This window comes from Mustela lutreola, chromosome 4 (assembly GCF_030435805.1).
Source record: "Mustela lutreola isolate mMusLut2 chromosome 4, mMusLut2.pri, whole genome shotgun sequence".
Taxonomy (NCBI): Eukaryota; Metazoa; Chordata; class Mammalia; order Carnivora; family Mustelidae; genus Mustela; species Mustela lutreola.
The window spans coordinates 13,271,972-13,294,492 of NC_081293.1; the positions used below are offsets into that span (position 1 = coordinate 13,271,972).

At 38.4% G+C, this 22,521-nt stretch overlaps 2 protein-coding genes across 2 annotated transcripts in view; one reads left to right on the forward strand and one right to left on the reverse strand.

Annotated features, from left to right (window-relative positions):
* Positions 1 to 18,831, forward strand: part of PDZD8 (PDZ domain containing 8) — a 75,554-nt gene extending 56,723 nt beyond the window's left edge. The window contains exons 4-5 of the mRNA XM_059173065.1: positions 9,761 to 9,923; positions 13,702 to 18,831. Coding sequence (XP_059029048.1) covers positions 9,761 to 9,923; positions 13,702 to 15,905 — 2,367 coding nt within the window. The 3' untranslated portion in view covers positions 15,906 to 18,831. The remainder of the gene's footprint in view (positions 1 to 9,760; positions 9,924 to 13,701) is intronic.
* Positions 18,832 to 19,316: 485 nt separating this feature from the next.
* The window catches only part of SLC18A2 (solute carrier family 18 member A2), a 38,111-nt gene continuing 34,906 nt past the window's right edge, over positions 19,317 to 22,521 (reverse strand). Inside the window, exon 16 of the mRNA XM_059173066.1 lies at positions 19,317 to 21,584. Within this exon, the coding sequence (XP_059029049.1) occupies positions 21,480 to 21,584 (105 nt within the window). The 3' untranslated portion in view covers positions 19,317 to 21,479. The remainder of the gene's footprint in view (positions 21,585 to 22,521) is intronic.

Sequence of the window (22,521 nt, forward strand, 5' to 3'; positions counted from 1 at the left end):
GTCTGCAATCTTGTATGTATTGACTTGTGATTCAGAGCCTGTAATTGCTGTTTAGTTAGTATGTGTCAGCAATTCTTGACAATTGATAAACTTTTTTGGTATGAAATTCAGAAAATAATAGAAGTAATATTTCTACTCCATTAAAACCTACTTTTTGGTTTTTAACAAAACTCTGGCCAGTTAACACAGACTAAGCCACACAGAAAACACTACATCCTACTTTTATGCTGTATTTGTAACTTTACAGTTGCATAAATACAGCACTTTGAGTTTAATATGAGGTATTTTCTGTGACTGTCTCTAACACTGTATTTGTTAAGTTAGAGCTTATTTGAAACGGGTGTCTACCAAAACTAGCTAGAGCAAAAAAGAGGTACTTTTTTGGTGTTGCACAGATGCCACAGGCAGATGTGAGGGCCACTGTTCATGGTTTTGTGGGTTAGACTCTGCTTAACCTTTAGCAGGAGTGTAGCTAGGCCTTAGAAACAAACTGGAACCAGAAACTAAACCATTGTCAGGCCTCTCCTCCTTCTCTGCTCCTGGCTATTTATATGCCTTATTCTTCACTCTGCAGACTGACTTTGTTTCCCACTTCATAGGAAGATATACCAATGCCTACAGCTAGCTACACTTATATATATCCCATTCAAGGAATCGCTGAATTTGATGAATTCCCACTATCCAGGAAGGAACTCTGATTGGTCCATCTTGGGTCAGGTGTGTGCCCTGGACCAGGTAAGGAGGCAGCGTAGTGGACCGGTGTTATAGAAGTCTGGCTGTTCCCACCATAACCATACTGCAGAGACAGATCCAGAGCAGGGGAGAACGTGGTACATTGTAAATGTTTAATATGTACTAACCTACAACTTTCTTCTTTCTCTTATAAAATATCAGGCATGCCACAAAATTTAGGTTTAAGGAACATATTTGTGGCAAATAGATTTTAGTAGATGTTTATAAATCTATATACATTTGTTGTAAAATTATATATTGTAGGACTTTTTCTCTATTAGTATTATAATACATAGGATTCTGTGATATGTTCTATGAAATGCTGCTGCTTTTTCCTAGTAAAATGTGTTGTTAAAACCAGGGTAAGAATTTTTTCTCCCATTAAATCTCAACTGATACCATCATGATGGTTCTAATTTTCTGATGTGCTCTGAACTCTTGTCTCCATCTCTCTGCTCTAGCAGTGTTACTGTGACCTAGAACGATAGCCTCTCCAGCATTTCCCACACTCCCTGGCCCAACTCCCTACACTGGCTGTCAAATTCTTCTCTTCCGGGGCTCCTGAGTGTCTCAGTGGGTTAAAGCCTCTGCCTTCGGCTCAGGTCATGATCCCGGGGTCCTGGAATCGAGCCCCGAATCGGACTCTCTGCTCAGCAGGAAGCCTGCTTCTCCCTCTCTCTCACTCACTCTGCCTGCCTCTCTGCCTACTTGTGATCTCTGTCTGTCGAATAAATAAATAAAAATTTTTTTAAACAAATCACCTTTAAAAAAAAAATTCTTCTCATCCTTTCAGATAGAACTTAAATGCCATTTTTTACCTGAAGCCTTCCCCAGACCCTTCCTCCAGAGGTAGTTTTCACTTCCCCCTGAATTCCCATAATGCCATATCCATAAATGTCTTGTGGCCCACTGTGCTTTTCTTTTGGAATATCATTTAGATAATCTCTAAAACAATGATAATGAGCATTTAGTCACTGACCACGATGCCTCCAACCCTCTAACGAAGGTAGGATCCTTGTGATCTGAACAGTCTCAGGATCCTGGAGTTTGTATTGTTTGTATCACCACAGATTTGGATTTGGAGGATTTGGCTTGAGACTTCCAGACAAATTCCATGAAGTTAACCAGCTGACTGCTCCAAAGGGAAAAGGTTTTGTGGCACCATTTAGTACCGCCCCATTCATTATTTACTATCATTGCTTTACTTGGGACAAGAAGGTTTTCCTTGAAGAAACCTAGAAAGCAAACTTTCATGTCTACAGAGATTTTGATTGAAAATTTTATTAGAGGTTAACTTTTCCTTAATTGTAATTTATCTTTTACAGTAGGGGCTCACCAAGAGTTTGATAGAACCTAAAAATATCCAGTTGGCTGCTTATAAGAAAGGAAAAATTACTGCATGATGATTATTAAGATAAACCCCAGGCCTTCCACCTTAACATTAACATTAACATTTGTTGCCACAGACATTTTGCCTTCACTTTCATCCTCCCCCCCTTTCTCTTTATTTAATAAAGAGTTCATGACCAGGGGTACCTGGGTGACTCAGTCAGTTAAGTGTCCAACTCTTGATTTTGGCTCAGGTGTGATCTCAGGGTTGTGAGATCAAGCCCCACCCATGGTGGGTGTGGGGCCTGCTTGAGATTCTCTCTCTCCCTCAGCCCCCCAAAAAGATTTCATACTCAGCACCCAAAGGACAACATAGTATTGGTCCATGTTCATTTTTTCTTCACAGTACTTTATTTGTCCATAAGAAGTACAGTTTTTCTTACCCTACTGTTCTTTTTGTTCTTTTTGGCCTCTTCCTTTTACTTTTCATCTGATAGGTCTTTAGTCTCCTGCATAGAGAAAACTTTATGAGATGAAAACTTAGAATTTTGTGAAAAGGTAGATATTTATCACCATTAGTTTAATTTCTGCCTCTTTGGAAATAAAGACCCTGCTTGAGCCCATTGAACTTCTAATTGATTTGAACTGGCTGTTCTTTTACCAACTGTTGACACCAGTCACCAAAGAGTCTTTTTCAGTAAGACAGTTTTTTTAAGTCAGTCATAAACTTAGCCCCTCAGTCTTGATCCTACAAAACTAATGTTTGCCTGATATACTTTAAATATTTTAATATCCTGAATTGATGTTTGTGTCGTAATAGTTTGCCTTGTTTCCTTAGCTATGTATTGAGTTCATTCCCAGCAGACTGTTTTTGTTTTTTTTTTTAAGATTTTATTTATTTATTTGACAGAGAGAGAGATCACAAGTAGGCAGAGAGGCAGGCAGAGAAAGAGAGGAAGAAGCAGGCTCCCCGCTGAGCAGAGAGCCCGATGTGGGGCTCCATCCCAGGACCCTGGGATCATGACCTGAGCTGAAGGCAGAGGCCTTAACCCACTGAGCCACCCAGGCACCCCGCAGACTGGTTTTTGAATTTCCTTTTGTGTTACCATTTTTGATTAGTAGTGCTAAGTTTTGCTAGTAACAGTAATAACAACTGAACCTTTTCAGAGCTCCACATTTGAGATAGCTGTCTCATCTTACCAGTGACATTAAGAGACGTTAACATTCTGCTCAAGTCATAGTCAAGGGTTATTATAGACATCAACATGTAGATACTTCATCCCTAAATATTTCAGTATGACTCTTCTAAGAACAGGGCATTTTTCATAACCATAATAAATAGTCACACATAATAAGAAAATTAATAGTTCCCTAATTTTACCTAATAGTCCAAATTAAAATGTCCTCAATGTTCCATAAATACTTTGTAGCCTTTTTTTTTCTTTCTAAACTGGTATCAGATCAAGATTCATACATAACATTGGGTTGTGACATCTCTTTAGTTCTGTGTCCTGTTTTATTTGTTATTTAATCTAAAACAGTGTCTCCACCTTTGTGGGGAGTGGTATTCCCAGAAGGTGATTTCTGTAATCTTATAATTTCAAACACATTTATTAACTGGCTTCTTTTCGGCAGGAGGCACAGGGTGGGTAAAGAAAACCCTTCAACTGGGTGCTAAATAATATGTAAACGAATGGATAAAGGAATTTAAGAGCTGACTACAGAAGCCATACTTACATAAATTCTACATTTGAAATGAAAGCTATGTTGTTTGAGGGGAAAAAGAAAAAAAAAAAACCCCAAGAAAAGCTAAAGGTTCTACAAGACAGAAATTTCAATAATGCTCAGCTTTACAATAAATAATATTTATGTAATTGAGATAGTTGTAAACACTGCTGATCTTTAGCTTTTAGAACCAAACTTGATAATTAGAGTTACAAAACTAATAGTTATCATCTTTGACAGTAGAATTTAGAAGGTAAAGAGGTGAGGTGAAGGGAATGAGAGAAGTCCTAATATCAAGAAAGATGAAAAAGAAATAGAACTATAAGTGTACTAGTTAAAATTATAAAGAGTTTATGTAAGGGAACTAAAAATAGTGATGAGTTCTACTGTATTTGGGGAAAGGAAGATGGTGCTAATCCTTGTCTCTTACAGTAGGAAGTCTGCAAATTGTCTAAAATTTGATACATTAAGAGATAATAATGTTTTCCCTACAGGAAGAAAGGTAATCCCTAAGCAGCTAGGTAGTTGCTGTGGTGTAGGAGTGGGGGGCTTGGAAAAAGAGGACTGTTGCTTTTTAGTATAAGCTATTTTATGTATTTGATTTTTTTTAACCACATGCAAGTATTTGATGAAAATTAAAAGTTTATTCATATTCTTTTAATATATTTTCAAGTGGTTTTGTTTCTTTTTCAGACACAGTTCTTCTTATAATTATGTCTGGTTTAATCCAGTATCTACAATGTAGTATTTCTAGTTATCTGTACATAAGAGTGAGGAAACATTTGATTGACATAAATGGAAAAACTATCTAAATGTTGCTCTCCTTCCTGATTGACTTAAGGACCATCTAAATTCATCCCAGATTGTTTTTATTAAATTAAGTAAATTGGAGAACTAAGAGCTATCTGAATAAATTATCAGTAATATATATATATATTTAACTATCTTAAGACAAAAATGGTATATTGGCAGTTTTGTTTTTGCTTTATTTTTAATAGCTTTATTAAGGCATCATTTAAGTGCAATAAATTCACTAAGAATATAGTTGGTGAATTTTGGTAATTGTATGCAATCATATAGTCTTTACCCCAATCAAGATATAGAATATTTCCATCACCGTGAAAATTTTATTTGTGATACTCTATGCCCTCAGTCTGCAGTCTCCAACCCCCAGTCCTCGACAAGTACTAATCTGTTTTCTGTCACTATAATTTTGCCTTTCTTAGAACTTCATACAAATTGGATCATAGAGCATATGGTCTTTTGTGTTTAACTCCTTTCACTCCACATGTCTTTAAGATTTATCTATGTTGTGTATGCTATATATTGTAAGCCTTGAAATCAGAGAGTATATCCTTGTCCTATTTAAGGATGGGTTTGGGTATTCCAGGTCCTTCACCTTTCTTTGACTTTGCCTCTTCAAAGGCCTGCAGAAATTTCTGTTCGAATCTGTAGATATATTGGGAAGAACTGGCATCTTAACAGTAATGAGTTTTTCAGTCTGTGAACATGGTATTATTTTCCATGTATTTTGGCCTAATTTAATTTTCCTTTGCAGTGTTTTATAGTTTTCAGCATACAGATCCTGCACCTCTTTCATTAAATTTAACCCCAAAATCTTTTATGTTATTGTAAATGAATTTGGAGTCTGTGACCTGATTTCACTTATTAATAGTTGTTTTGTAGCCTTCATAGGATTACTCATTTCTGGTTATAAGATCATGTTATTTGTACATAAAGACCATTTTTCTCCTCTCTTTCCAATCTCTATGCCTTCCCTTTTTCTTGTGTTATGACTGTGATTGTACCCTTCAGTATAATACTGAATTGAAATGGTGAAAGCAGAAATCCTTTTTTATTTCTGATCTCAGGTAGAAAACATTGACTATTATGTTACCTGTAGATTTTTGTGGACGCCCATAATCTGTTTTAAGAGTCCCCTTGTATTTTTAGTTTGTTTGGAACTTTTATCATGAATGGATTTGGGGTTTTTTTTTTTTCTTTTTTTGTTTTGTTTGTATTTTCTTAATATGGTAAATTATGTTGATTGATTCTCGGCTGCTTAAATCAAACTTAAATTCCTGGATATCAGCTCCACTTGTTTTTAATTATTGTCCTTTTTATACATTGTTAGGTTGAATTCCCTAAAAAAATTTTTAGGAAATTTTGCTTCTATGTTCGAACATTAGAAATATTAGTCTGTAGTTCTGCTTTCTTGTTTTTGTATTTGTCCGGGTGTGGGAATTAGGGGATAGCATTGGCCCTAACATATAATTTGGGAAGATTTCGATAAGATTGCTATTGTTTCTTCCTTGAGAATTCATCAAAGAAGCAGTCTAGACCTAGAGTCTGGGGGTTAGGGGGAAGAGGAATGGGGGAATTATAAATTTGATATAAATAGTAGATATGGCAATATCCAAAATTTCTGTTTTCTGGGGGTATCTTTTGAGGGAATTTTTCCAGTGCATCTAAATTGTCAAGTGGTTTGGCATAAAATAGTCTAAAAATCGCCTTATTCTCTTACTATCTATAGATTTTGTAGTGATAGTCCCTCTTATTTGATTTTGGTAATGTGTCTTTTGTTTCTTCATGAGTCTGGCCTAGAGGCTTATCACTTTTATTACTTCATTAATCAGCTCTCATGATTGATTTCTCTGTTTTTATATTTCATTAATTTCTGCGCTTTATTCTTTCCTTCTGTTTTGAGATTTCTGATTTAATGTAGGAGTTAAGATGACCAATTTTGGATTTTTTGCCACTAGCATAAGCACTGAAAGTAGTAAACACAGCTTTAGTTATATCCTACAGATTTTAATAATTTGTGTTTTCATCATTCCATTCAGAATGTTTTTTAATTTTTCTTGATTCCTTCTTTGGCCATGAATTATATAGGAACACACTGTTTTACTTTGTAAATATTTGGGATTTTCCTAGTCATTGTTAGTTGATTTCTAATTTAATTCCATTCAGAAAACATACCTTGAATTTCAGTCTTTTAAATTTATTGACACTTACTTCATGACCTAGCACATCCTGGTGAACTTACCATGTGCACTTGAATGTGTATTTGTCATTACTAGGCATCACGTTCTTTTTTTTTTTTTTTTTTTTAATATGTTATTTATTTGACAGACAGAGATCACAAGTAGGCAGAGAGGCAGGCAGAGAGAGAATGGAAGGGAAGCAGGCTCCCTGCCAAGCAGAGAGCCCGACGCGGGACTCGATCCCAGGACCCTAGAATATAACCTGAGCTGAAGACAGAGGCTTTAACTCACTGAGCCACCCAAGCGCCCCTCACGTTCTTTTCAATGTCACATATATCAGGAGTGATAATGTTCAGAACATCTTGTCTTTCCTTATTTTTTTCTGGTTATATGGATTGCTGAGAGAAGGGTAGAGCAACAAGCTAACCCTCTAATGGTAGGTTGTGTAAGGGAACCATTGCAGAGGGCCGTGCATACGATGAGGACAGTAATTTGTGACCATATTTTATAACCTACCACAGGGTTCATTTTACCTCTTCTCTGGTTTTGTATACATTTTAAATTTTCTATAATAAAATTTTCAAAACCAAAACCTCTCAGGTAATGAGGTGTCCCTTATTTCGGGGGCAGGGGGTACATGCCACATGCAGATATATAAAAAATATTTGGGATTTTTATTTTCACCTCATCATTTAAAGAATTGTATTTTGGCATATGTTTTAGTGTTGCATGGTATATCCAGTAGTCATATATATGATTTTAAAATACAGATAACTGTGTATGGAGGGGAATTTTTTATTTTTGGCTATTCTTAATTAAAAATAGTTCATATGGAGATACCAGTTTTGTTCCAGAAGTCATGGTATCATTTGGATAGTCTTGTAAACTTTATCATAAATTTGACATTAAAAGGTTTTGTGTGATACTCTTTTTTTTTTTTAAAAGATTTATTTATTTGAGAGAAAGAGATAGTAACAGAGGTAGCAAGAGAGAGCACAAGCGGGGAGGAGAGGGAGAAGCAGGCTCCCGCTGAGCAAGGAGCCTGACATGGGGCTCGATCCCGGGACCCTGGGATCACGACCTGAGCCAAAGGCAGGCACTTAACCAGCAAAGCCACCCAGGCACCCCATGTGATACTCATTTTTAAGTGTTTTCTCAGGTTTTTAATTATGAAGTGTTTTTATACTCTTAAAACTTTTGCTGTCAGAACTTAAATTTTTAAATTTCTGTTTCAGAGACCACTGTACCTATAATCCCAAAATTAGGTCAGCACTGTGAGTTTAGAAGGAAACAAAATAATTTTAACAAGAGGCAAAAGAAATGGTGTCTTGTTTGGTTCCCTGTGTAAGTTATGAAATCAATAGCATTTAGTATTAATCAGTAGTAAAAAAGGGGGCAGGCAGTAATGTATTATCTACCCTTACTACCGTTCCTCCTGAAAACCCTTAGCCTTTTCCATCTGGAATGTTTACTTCAAGAATCATTTGAAATAAGAAAAGCAAAGGGAATAGTATGATTGGTATATAGAAAATAAAATAAGTCATTTACATAAAACCTGTACGAGCCTCAATTCCCTTCTCAACCTTATCCACCCAACTTCTATTCCATGTTAAGAACAAGGAGTAAATCACAAAAAGTACATTCCAAGTGTTAGTTTTTTAAATTTACAGTTCTCAGATTCATTCAGTTTCCTTTTTTGCCCATCTGGTACTGTTAACTTTCTCATATTAAAAAATGTTACGTTGTAAGTTTTAGATTTGGCATTCTGTATGTTAAGAATATATTTATGTTTGTGGATTTGAAAGAATGTATTCTTAAGGGCTTTTTTAAAGTGAAAACCACTATTAACATTATACAGTGATTATTTACTATATCATAAGGCAAGACTGGACAGAGATTTTTTAGAGGTTTAAATACGTATGTTTTTTAGAAGGGTTTTTTGTTTGTAAACCTTTACATAATCAAAAACTTGACTATATTTCCCATTTCTTGAGTATAATGTGATTAAGATTTTCCTTAATCTAAAAGCAACTTTACAAAATCTAGTAACATCCATATTAAAAAATAATTTCTAGTTAGGTCTCGTTTACTGGCCAACACCATTAGGTAGGAGAATAAAAATTTCTGGCTTTTAAAAGTAGGGTTTATTTATTAAAGCAATACAGACAGTGATATATTAGGATATTAGCAAGTTATTTGAAGGAGTCCCTCATGAGATCTCTTAAAGACCAGAACTAAGAAACATGGGCTGAATGATAATACAATTAGACTGATTTGTAATTTGTTTAACTCAATAAACACAGATTGAATTCTTCTCATCAAGAAGAATGTAGCATTTAATCTGTTTTTTTAAATCAGTAATTTCAATGAGGACCTAACATGTGTTGTCTTTTTAGTTCACAGACGATGTGAATCTGGGCACATATTTTGATAAATTAGGTGATATTTGTTTAGAAAACAAAATGATCTTGATGAGTTAGAGAAGGATAGCTCAATAAGATACCTGTTAACAAAACGAATGTAAACTCTTTTACTTTGCTCCCCAAAAGATAATTTAATAATACATCATAAAAAAAAAGATATTTCCCATTATATTTCAAAAAAGCAATTATATTCACAATGAGATCTTAATTTTGTGTTAAAATACATATATTAGGAGGTATAATATACAGCAGTTCTGGATGATATGATTAGGAGTGTTTTCTTTTCATTTTACCTCTCTATTTCCAAATATTCTACAGTGAGAATGGATCTTAAATAAGACACACTGAAGATAAGAAAGTATTTAATGTTTCTGAACCCCAATTTGTAGTCTGAGCATATGTTAACTTATATTGTCACAGTGAAAATCTCCCCCTCTTTTATTTGTCTGAAAAACAGTCATCATGGCACAAAAGTCAGCATCAGCTACAGTTGTTCCCAGTGAGCTCTTTTCTCACTCACCTACCATGAACCCATTGACTGTTTTCATTTTTTTCTCTTTATCAAAGGTTGAATTAATAAAGGGGAATTTACAGAGTGTCGGACTTACACTTCGTCTTGTCCAGTCAACTGACGGGTATGCTGGTCATGTCATAATTGAGACGGTGGCCCCAAACTCGCCTGCTGCACTTGCAGATCTTCAGCGGGGAGACCGACTGATTGCTATTGGAGGTAATTGTGCAACACACTTCACACTTACAGAGAAATCAGTGAGCAAATGTGGGAATTTTCCCTGTCTTCATTCTTTCTATGAGCACATGTTACTTTTATAATGGAAAGAGAATAACTTTATTAAAAATAAAAATCTGAAGGGAGTCTTCATTTAAAACACATGTGCCGTTTTTAGTCCGTAGGTATCAATCTGTAAAACACTTCATCTTACGCCGCTCTTCTGTGAACTTCTCTTGTTTTCCTTTCCATCCACCTTCTGCTCCTCTAGTGTTCGGTGAATGTGGATGTGGTCAGCGGTCCTTCTGTATGACCGCCGTACCACTCTGAGCCCAAAACTGACCGTGTTGGTACTATGACCCCCATCACTTAGGACTAGATAATGACCAGGAGGGAGACTAATATTCCTTGTCCAAGAGGGCACATTTGAACTGTCTTGTGGCCCCGTACTGATGGCTCTGTGTTGTCCCTGATCGACCAGCCATTTGGTAAAATGCAGTCACTAGAGTACAGCCCGTATCACTATTGCCCTGGAAGAATGTGTCCCCCGCATGCCTTCCTGTCAGCTGGATAGATGACATAAATTCTGGTGATAGGCAGGTTATTTGCTTGGATGTTTATGAATAAGCAGTAGGATTCCCTGTACACACCAATGGGAAAAAAGACCAAACCTTTCAGACCTTTGTAGTACCTGCCCCGCCCTCCCACCCCCCATTCTAGGCTTGTCAAGAGATTTCTTAAACATATGGTTGGTCACAGCCGAGCTTCCCAAAACAATATGGTATATTCTTTCACAGCTAAGATAATAAAGAAGGTAGATCAGTTCCTAAAGCAGGGAGTTTGCCTTTGTTACATGTTGAACCTTTGATTCAAAACCATCATGACAGTAAAATAATGACATTTAGTTGCACACCTGGAAACTCAACTAAGTCCATATTTCACATGGAAATCCCTTTGGTGGGTCATAAATAGTGATTCTCAAACCTTCTGTCTATATTCTAGTCATCCAGGCTTGGTGTTAAAATAGGGATTCTGCTTCAGCAGACCTGGACAGGGACCCAAGATTTTGCATTTCTCAGAAGCCCCCAGATGCTGCTGCTCTTCATAGGCACTGAGGATGGCAGAGCCATAAAACAGACACCCACTGTTACATGGTTGTTTCAAATAAACACAGCAATTATTCCCCCTCAGCTAAAAACTAGAATTCAGTATAAATTCTTTATATCCATTTATCCCTTTGTTCTGCAAGATATATTTTCTTTTTTATGACCTTTTATAAAAGGTTTTTTTGTTTGTTTGTTTTTAGTTACACATGTAGTAAATATTCTCCAAAATAAATATCTATTCTCAAAAAGAAAGCAATATAAATGTGTACAGAGTGGAAAAACTAAAGGTCACCCCTTTATAGCTATAATTTATAAAAACAAAGTATTCACTGAGATAAGGAGCAGGTATAATATTTTCTATACCTGTAACTTATTTGTACCGGTATATAATATTTTGAATGTTTAGTAATGGGATTGGTGGTAATTGAAATAAGATCAGCATATAGTGCTTATTATATTTGAAGCTCAATGATGGAGTTCACTTTTCTTCTATTTCCTCTATTTTTGTATATATTTGTAAAATTGCAAAAGAAAAGGAACCCAGATTTGGCCAACTAGCTCTGAGAGGAGCAGTGGTTGTCTCCACAAAGCTCCTGGTGGTTGGGGAAGAGATGAGGCCAGATGTTAAGTCACAAAGAACGAGTTTAGATTAAGTTGAAGTTCTCCTACAGCTCAGTAGAGGGACTTACTTTTCATTGTATATATGTCAGACTACAGTTTTGTGGAACTAGAGAAAAAGAGCAGGCTCGATGAATCATGGAGAGAGCCACATTAGAAACTCTGGATTCCAGTAAGATGAGTTTGTACACGAAAGGTTTCTGAGCCAAAGCTTTGGGGAAATTGGGGAGCAGTATGAAAACAGGGACAGTCGGAGGGGTCACAGCAAGGAGCTGTGGATTCTTGTAACCAAAGCCAGTGATCAGGTGTATCTGAACAGGGGAGAAAAAGGACTAGAACTCTGACAGAACTAAGAGCTCCTGGGATCTAGGGGGTCAGCTGTCTCTGGGGTCTGGATTGGGTTAATTGGGAGAGTGGCAAGCTGATTCACATACTGAGGACAGGAGAAGGAGAAGATCAGAGAAGGGATTTTAACTAAGCTGAATTTGTTACTTCGAGGAAGCATCTAGGTGCTGATCTCCGGAAGTAATTGGATGTAGGAAAAGGATGAAGAAGAGGGGAGACCAACCAAAGAAAATGTTGACAGTTGCAACCACTGAGGTGGTTGTGATCTAGAGAACTAGGACATATAAAACCATGGGGACATTTGGTACAAGGGGCAGATATGGATGGAGAAAAAGAAAGCAGAGGTGGTCAGAACCAAATTAGCACAGTGATGTGAAAAACCAAGAAGAAGGTTTTAAAGGAGAAGAAGGAAGGGAATAAAGATATGAGCCAGGATAGCTGATGGAGCAAAGCCCTGAGGAAGATGGGGAATAGGATCCAAAGTACAAGTAAAGGGCTACTTCATCCTCAGAGATAGATTCACAGTAAAAATGACTGGCTAGGAGAAAAGGCGGCTGCTTGTTGATCTCCAGCAAATAAGGAGAGATCCCCTGCAGAACAAAAGACAGTCGGCAGGGTGGGATTCAGGGTTTGAGGGTGGTGGGCCCAAGGAAGGGGGGCTGGCAAGCTGGGTTCGGAAAGCCAGGTAGGCAGAAGAGGAAAGGACCAGGGCAAAAGAATCCCAAATCTTGAAGAGAACATCAGTGAAATCTTGAGACTAAGGCTGGGGAGAAAAGCAAGTGGTGTCAGGAGACCAGTTGGACAGGACAGCAAAAGAGGAATGATTGGGCCTGGACATCACCACAGAACAGATTCAGTAACAGAGAGCATTGTAACGAGGAGGTGCGAAATAGGAGGTTGTGAGCAGAGATTAATTGCAAGTGAAAGACCTTTGATGTGGAAAATTCCAAGTGATAATTGGGTCTAAAGCATGATCTTGCCTGGGCAACTGAGGTGGGGGGGGATATAGGTTGAGGAACACTGAAGTCAGGTTGTTAGATGGGGCTGACGTTACTCTGATTTATTTAGGGTGGCCCTAAGACCTTTGGAAAACATAGACCCCTTCTCACCTTTTTCTAAGTCCTACAGAAAGGGCTAGCTTGGGTAAGTACCACTGGGGGAAGGGCGGGGGGAGGGCAGGAAACAAACATCTAAACATTTTTAGAGCCTTTAAAGAAAACACCTAGAGCATCTCTGGAAGACTCCACCATGAAGCTGCTAGCTCTGATTGCCTCAGGAAGAGACAGAGTGGTTGGGAAATACAGGTAGAAGGGAGATTTTTCACTCTACATTTTTTTCTACCTTTTGAATTTCAAACTGTGTTAATGTAGCCACCTATTAGAACATAATAAAATGAAAATTTAAGCTGATATTATCAATGTGGATAATAACCAACTTGTTTAAAGCAATTTATGCTTTCCTTGTTCTTTCTGGTCCTGATAAAAAGATTAGTTTGATGGGTAGGGCTAATAAAAAGAGTATGTAAAAGAGTCCGCTATTCATAACAACAATATTTTGCTAAGTTTACTTCAAGCATCGGGTCTCTGAACTTGATCATTCACCACATTTCTGTTTTGCTTTTCCATAATAACTAATGGCAGTTGCATCCAGCAAACTTAAGTGATTTTCACTGCAGTAATTTACATGTTTTCTCTTTTAAAATCTTACACCAGGTGTGAAAATCACATCTACCCTGCAAGTGCTGAAGCTGATCAAGCAGGCGGGGGACCGAGTGCTGGTGTATTACGAGAGGCCTGTTGGCCAGAGCAGTCAAGGTGCAGCGCTGCAAGATACTTTTGGGCAGTTGGAAGAAAACTTTCTGTCAAGCTCATGCCAACCAAATTATGAAGAGGAAACCACTGGGCTGGCAGTAGATGCTGAAAATAGAGATTTGGATTCTGAATTTGAAGACCTGGCAAGTGATGTCAGAGCACAAAATGAGCTCAAAGATGAGGCTCCATCAGTAAGTCACAGCCCCAAACGTACTCCAACAACACTTTCCGTTAAACCCCTTGGAACAATATCACCAGTCTTAAACCGTAAATTAATTGTAGGAAGTCACCCACCACCACCAAAACCTCCATGTAAAGAGGGAAATAAACCCTTGGCCCTAAAATCTTCTGAGATAACAGACCCAACGCAAGTGTCAAAACCCACCCAAGGATCCACTTTCAAACCACCCGTGCCACCACGACCACAAGTGAAAGTTCCTTTGCCTTCTGCTGACACCCCAAATCAGACAGAACCAGAGGTCCTCCCTGAAAAGCCAGAAAAGGTGCTGCCTCCTCCTCCTGCAGATAAACCTGCAGAAAAGCAAACGAAAATTATGGATCACCCAGAAGATGTAGCTCCATCTAAGCCATTTTTAGCAAAGCAAGAAGTGACGAGAGATTTTACTTCAGAAAGCTCCTGCCCTCCTAAGGACAGTTCAGATGACCCACAGACGTGGGAATCATCGGAAATTCCTTACCGTAACAAGCTAGGAAAATGGACAAGAACCAGAGCAACCTGTTTCTTTGACATAGAAGCGTGCCACAGATACTTAAACGTTGCACTATGGTGCAGAGATCCTTTCAAGTTAGGGGGTCTTATCTGTTTGGGGCATGTCAGCTTAAAACTTGAAGAGGTGGCTTTGGGGTGCCTGGCTACATCAAACATGGAATACTTCTCCAAGTTCAGACTGGAAGCCCCCTCACCTAAGGCAATGGTGACGAGAACCGCGCTGCGCAATCTGAGTATGCAGAAGGGCTTCAATGACAAATTTTGCTTTGGTGACATTACCATTCACTTCAAATACCTGAAAGAAGGAGAACCAGACCACCCGATAGTTACTAACTCAGAGAAAGAAAAAGAACTCCATTTGGTCGAAGAGGTTTCTGCCCTACCTAAAGAGGAGCAGCTAGTTGGACAGATGGGTTTAACAGAAAATAAGCATAGTTTCCAGGATACTCAGTTCCAGAACCCAACTTGGTGTGATTACTGTAAGAAAAAAGTGTGGACTAAAGCTGCTTCCCAGTGTATGTTCTGTGCTTATGTTTGCCATAAAAAATGTCAGGAAAAATGTCTAGCGGAGACGCCTCTTTGTGGAGCAACTGATAGGCGGATAGACCGGACTCTGAAAAACCTCAGGCTGGAAGGACAAGAAACCTTCTTAGGCCTGCCTCCTCGTATTGATGCTGAAGCTAGCAAGTCAGTCAATAAAACAACAGGTTTGACAAGACACATTATCAATACGAGCTCTCGTTTGTTAAATTTGCGCCAAGTCTCTAAAACTCGCCTCTCTGAACCAGGAACTGATCTAGTGGAACCTTCACCAAAACACACACCCAACACATCAGACAATGAAGGCAGTGACACAGAGGTCTGTGGTCCGAACAGTCCTTCTAAACGAGGAAACAACACAGGAATAAAGTTGGTGAGGAAGGAGGGCGGTCTGGACGACAGCGTTTTCATTGCAGTTAAAGAAATCGGCCGTGATCTTTACAGGGGCTTGCCTACAGAAGAGAGGATCCAGAAATTAGAGTTCATGCTGGATAAACTGCAGAATGAAATTGACCAGGAGCTGGAACACAATAATTCCCTTGTTAGAGAAGAAAAAGAAGCAACTGAATCAAGGAAAAAATCCCTTCTTTCTGCTGCTTTGTCTAAATCAGGTGAAAGACTACAAGCTCTAACACTTCTCATGATCCACTACAGAGCGGGCATTGAAGATCTTGAATCTTTAGAAAGTCTGTCTTTAGACCAGCACTCCAAAAAAATAAGCAAGTACACAGATGATACGGAAGAAGACCTGGATAATGAAATCACCCAACTAATAGACTCCCAGCCATTCAGCAGCATATCAGAGGACTTATTTGGCCCATCTGAGTCTGTTTAACAGACAGCCCGTTTGAACTTTTCGAGTGATTTCGAAAAAGTTACATCTCGAGGAACACAGATAACCCGTGTGTAAGCCCTCTTCTGATGCACTTCGGCCTGCTTCTCCACAGCCATTTGCTTATGTAAAAACAAGAGTGAAAAAAGGTTGTTTTCCAGCAAAAACATGACCAGCTCACTAAATTGGTTGTTTTCAGATTGCATTTATAGCTCTGCTTTTTAGGTTTATACTGGGAATTTATTTTTACTAATTTATTTTTAACTTTTTCTAATTATGTAATTATGTAAGCTAACTTTCCATGTTTATGTACATGTGATATCTCATTGTGTTATTTTCCTTCATCTTAGTTTTTGAAGGAGTGTTAAATAGGATACTGTCCAGATCCTTGAAATCTTTTCATTTCCATCACGGTTACAAGTTTGCTGCATGCCCAAATTGACAACGGCAATCATTGAGGGAACAGGTTTTTGAATCTTTGTGTTAGGAAGTTTGTCATCTCTATTTGCTTGAAGTTTTTGTTAATTTGGGGTTTTGGGGATGGTTTTTTGTTTTTGCCAAATGTAACGTAAAAGCAGATGCTGCGCCTTTAGTCAGTTACACTGATTTAGTAAAAAATAATAATAATAATTTACGCATATTGCTTGCTTTCTATCCTGTGAATTTTTTTCTAGTTTTTGTGCAGTTTTAGTGAGAATATAGTTACTAATTTGAAGAGGTTGCATTGAAAAACAAAATGTAATAGGGAATAGAGAATGCATTTGGTCAAGAATTTTGTAGAGAAGATTACTAAAAAACCAGTAATCAGTAGGATTTTGAAATATAATCTTTTGAAATGTTGATGCTTTCTCCTTTCAAATGGAAGTTCTGAACATTTGATTTTTTTTTTTTTTTTTTGGCTTCAGTTCTCCCATAGGAAATAAAGCATGTCAAGGATAAAGTTTCAAGGGGCCAGTTCTTAAAATGACCCAGTGTTGATAACTGGGTTTGGCTGTTTTGTTTTAGGAACATTTTCACGCAGGAGGATGTAAAGGAAAGGAATCACGCAAGATAGATTTATTGCTTTTCCTACATGCTGCAGGTTGAAGGAAGGGTGGTCATTCTGAACCCATCTATAGTTCAGTCTTTTGTTTAAGAAAAAAGAAAAATTAACAGTATAGATACATAGGAATTGGGATCAGTTCTCTGATAATAAAGATCTATTCTGATACTCGGTCCTTTGTGTGGACCCCAGTGATATGTAACTAAAGGAAACCATGTGAGCATGACCTCTGTTGGTGTATCATCAAAGTTTTGGCCTTTTATATGTCTGTTTTCCTCTTATAGGTATCTCCTGTGATAATGGGCATATAGTAAAGATTAACATGAATTTAAAGCTAGATGGGACAGTTTCGCTAGCTGGTGGGAAGAGGCAGAGTTAGTTTAAGGTGTGATAGGGTTTTGGCTCAGGGAGACTCCAGACAAGAGTTTAAAGCCAAGCTCTTCCACTGGCCAGTAGTGAACTTTATAACCACAGGAGGTCCCATGCTTCAGTCTCCCCAGCTCCAAAGTAGGAATAAACAGTAACTACCTCACAGGATTGTTGTGAGGAGAACAGAACTGCAGAAGCTCTCTGAAGAGTAAAAAGCGATGCAAACAAAAGGTATGACTCAAATGGGGGACAAAAACATTTTTGAAGGTAGAAAAGTTATTCTACTGTTACTAGTGAAATATTAGAAAGTACCTTTATGGCCAAGTTGATAACAAAAATAGATCTGTGTATCCCCTTTTTTGTTGTTAAGCATGCTTGCATTTTGAAAGAACACTACTACAGAAATCTGTATACACCAACGGCTCTGAAAGCTAAAAAAAAAAGTTTTGTAACGTGCTTGAAACAATCTGCCCAATGTAATCACCAACTTTTATATTAACAAAAAATAACTTACCGGTGATGACCTGGAAGGCCAGTGTCTGTAAGTGGCTGGTGTGTGACGGATGACACCACAGAAGGTACAGTGACATCCGAGCGCGCTGCTGAAACCGATGTATTTGAAAGAGCTGCAGAAATAACGCAAAATTTGGGTTTCATAAAAATCTCCTGTTTTAAAAGTATTTAACTCTGTAGAACCACAATTATGAAAAGCTCAGTAATGCTGCTAATGATATTTGTAAGATCTACCTTTAATGTAGTGCAATATTTTTATATCTACTGGGACAGGCAGTAGAGGCCTCACAGCTGTGCTTTAGTGCAGGGGAGGGGGGATCACTCCAGATAGCCTAGGGGATCGTGAGGTTCAGGCCTCCGTGGAAACAGTTGTATTCTATTACATTCCTGATGTAATCTTGCTGCCATGCTATGTTATCAATAGCTAAAAAATAATAAAAAGAACTACCACAGAAAACAAGAATATCTTCCTTTGCTACCATCTGAAAGAGATGATTGCTGCCTTCTCTGGAGTGACCGCCTGGTAGAGCTGGGCCGTGCATACAAGCTCTTCACCAAGTCCACTTGCGCTAAACCAAGTTGCTATTTTGAAATTTGCCTAAAAGCATTAAATTCTGGTTTCGCTATTGTTTTTCTAAACTGGAATCTCAGATGTATGGATCAGCCCTGCTACTTATTAAGAATTAGACTATTTTCTGTATTTCTGGTATTTCGGTGAAAAACTAGGTTAAACAATCAAGCTGAACAATATTTTAGCACTGAGTCAGAATTAATATGCTACATTTCCTAAAATCGAGCCCTATAGTCGAGGATCAGAATAGTTAAAACACTATTGGCCATTTTATGATTTTGAGAGGAGGAAACAAGGTGAAGATTGGAGGGTTCTGTCAAGCCCTAAATTTATCTGGATTTTTTGAAAGGCAGATTGAAAATACTTGGCTCCTGATTATAAGGATGAGATCTTAATTTCCCTAAAAGTGAATAAATTTAAAATCACTTTAAAAATGTATTGTCTTTCTTTCTAAATTGAGATAATAGTTTTTCTTCAAGAGAAGGGTTTAGAACCCCTCTAGGATCTGAGTAGAACTGCAGTTGTCACACCTGTGAGTCTCACGCCTCAAAGAGACCCACGCACATACCCTGAGTTGTCTGGAGTTCAGGGCCCTGTGCCCTGTGGGCTCACGTGCAGAAGAGCTTAGTTACTCCCGTCAGATACGGTTATTTGTTCACGACAATCAGGAAAACAACGTGACTTTAGAAATGCAGGGGCAACTTACTGGGCTTTTCCACATTGACACCATGGGACTAGTTACAGATTGCAATTCAAGCCAATTTTGCAAAGCCAAAATGTACGGTTCAGACTAACCTGAACTTTACCTGATCCTGCAAGCAGAGAAGAATAGTTTTTAATTAGATATTCACAGTCAATACCTTACGCATTTTATTCCAGTGATCATGTCTGGTTTATAAAGGAATACAAACAGGCACAGTAGTGTTCAGAAGATTTATTAAGGAAACTAGCTAAAACATGTATGCACATACACTTAGCAGTCAAAAGAAAAAACTGAATATTCTTTGCTACTTCAGTGTTTTTGTATCTACTTTGCCAGGTACAAACATAAAAACCCATCTTTGCTCAAACATTCAGGAAGCTGTATATTCACGGTTAAAGTGATACACAAGTTAAAAGGGGGGAAAAAAGCCTCACTTCACAGTCCTGCTAACCCCAGAATTTTAGTTCTATAAAAGACCTTGTGATTTCCCCCCTCCCAGATAAAACTGATACTTTTGCTCCCCAAAACAGTTCTGAAAAACCTCACATGTCTTTTTATGCTCAGTTTTAGAGATCAACAGTGGCCATGCCTCTGCCAGTCATTCTCGAAGAGACTGAAGCCTCCAAGGCAAGAATGAAATTGGAGTAAATCGTACAGTACTGTGGTCAGGGAGAGCCACAAAGTCGCTCCCCTGTGGGAGTAGAAAACAATCCTGCTGTTAGCCATATGAGAATGCTTCTAGAGCCATCTTTCAAAGTCACAGACTCGTGCAAGTTGCCCAGTGCAAATGTGTGAGTAGGAAACTTGTCTGCTTCCACCACACTGCCCCTGAACACCAGATTTCCAGTCACTCCAAGAAGCTTCATAAAGCAGATGGGAAATAGCAGCTACTCTCTTAGAGAACGACGAGGTCAAGTCCTTGTTCTAAAGTTCCTTGCTCCTTGTCCAAGTTAACAGAAACACAACTTTAGCTTAACAAAATACAGACATGGGTAATTTTTGTTGATTGCAGAGCTACAGAATTAACAAGTATTATCTGAGACATTCTACACTCCGCACACTCCAGTCACATCTCGCATAAAATATGACGACAACTGACAGTGCTAACACAGTATTTGCTGATGAACTGAAAAGGCACGTCAATGTTGTCATGCTTAGGAAAACCACATTATACACAGCACTAGATGATAGAAGGATACACAGACATTTCTAGATGTTTCTAGGGTTTTTCTGTCTCTGAAGGGAATGTGTCCTGATCTATTATTTTTACCTGTTTTCCTAACATGATTCAAGATAATTTCATTCTTCCTCCATCTTCATTTAAAATTTGTTTTCACATTGATGTTAACAACCTTCAGAAGTCTAAAAAATAATAGTTGCGATTCGAAACTTAATAGATTGCTAGAAGACACTTGGATAACCTCTTAACAGGTTAAAGATATAGTCAGATTTTTTCACCTCACAGCAGCTATTAGGCTTTTAAATTTCTAAAAGTTGAACTAGACATTAATGTATCTTATCACGCTTAAACAACCTTGACAGTGCAAGGTGTATCTACCCTCAATTTTCTTTCATCCTAAGACAACCAAGTATATATTGGAAAGGGAAAGCTAGTTGTTCATAACCATACTTCTAGGTGCTTTTCTCTGCTTTCACAACATTTACTATTTTTCCCTATTGCCTTTAGTGTCTGCTGCCGGCCACATGACATGTGAATTTATAATTTACAACCATCTGTTTCCAGGTAGATGATTGCATAGAAAACTAATGCCAGCTACAATTTATGCATAAGTCCAAAAGAGATGGACTCAAGTTCCTGTCCTCCGCATTTGAGAATACTAGCTTTTAGCTCATAAATACACACATAGTAATTACAAGGTAACCACCCTCAGTGTCACGACATCATATGCTGTCTTATTTGACTGTTTCTCAGACTTCCTTCTAGTTTCTCAGTGTTGGAAGTGTCTCGGAGATAATGTGTGCTTTAATTTTAAACACTCATTACCAATATTCAGAAAAAATATAAGATTTTTTTGCCCAAGTGTTCATGAATGTAAGTTTTTTTAAAAATTATATTTGATTTGGATTCAAATATTTATAGATTTACACTATATCTATTTCGTCAAAATATATTGTATAATATTTAATAAAATCAAATACATAAAATAAAGTTTTCAACACTATTTATACAAACCCCTAGAAAAGCTGCTTTTTCTTTATAAGGCTGTTGGCAATCAATCACAACCACGGAGAAGAATGAATAACCTTTGGTTGTTTTGCTTTCACCAGGGATGAATGGTATGACTAAGACAGTTCCGGAGGAGCCATTTCACTGGAAACACGGTTTTGTACAATTAAATTTGATGACTTTTGAGGATCTCAGTCACTTTCAGATTCTTCATCATCACCTATCGGATACGACTGGGTGTTATTCTGGGTGTACATTTTTGTTTTAATGGGGCAGTTGTGATCCATGAGAATAGCCTGAAAGAGAGCAAAGTGCAGGTACGTTAACATTTCACAAAGATAAGATGGTTTTAACCTACCATCTTTAAGGATTACTAGCTGGAAAGCTGTGTCTAGCACCACGCACTGTCAACCAGCCCTTCAGTGCCACTGCCAGGCGCCTGGCCCAGAAGCCTTGGGGTTCCACCAGGAGGGTCCCGGGCAAGACAGACTGCGGACCTGGTCTCCGCCAGGGCTGTGAGGTCCAGTCAGGACCACCTGTGAGCCGTGAGGCAAGGGCTACGGCGGGTCACGCTCAGGAAGAGTTCTATTTAGAATCTTGGAATTGGGACTCGGGGGGATCTTGGAGGTCACCCAGTCCATCTGCTGTGCACGGATTTCACTGTGGCAACACAGGAAGGGCACATGCTGTCCTTAATGAGGTGAACTCCTGTTGGACGTGTGCCTGAGGCTAACCTGTGTCCCTTGTTTCTCGACGTGGATCCAGTTCTGATTCCAGCCATCTTCACAGACTCCTCTTATGGTATTTTAAGACCACCACCATGGCCCCTTAGGTTTCCCTACACTGAACATCACGGGCCCATGTTTTCATAATCAGCATTTCCAGAGCACCTCTCCCCAAATCCTGGGTGTCTTCCTCTTGCTCAAATGTAGGATTTAAAACAACACATACAAAAAAACACTCTCACGAACAGAAAAATCTTGTGCCTTCTCATTGTTACTGAAAAATAAACAATCCATTGATCCTCAATTGGAAAACATCCTCAGTAAGTCCTGGTAATCATGTTTCCTCTTGAACATGTGCAGACCAAGCCTGCTGTCTGAGCAAACAGCTCCCCCTTATCCTGCCAGGCCCGTGCCAAGCAATCCCGCTGCAAGACCTCCGCTTCACGAGCACTCTCTGAGGTGGGCCAACAACCCTGTGTGTATGCACAGTAATTAGGGAACATGACCT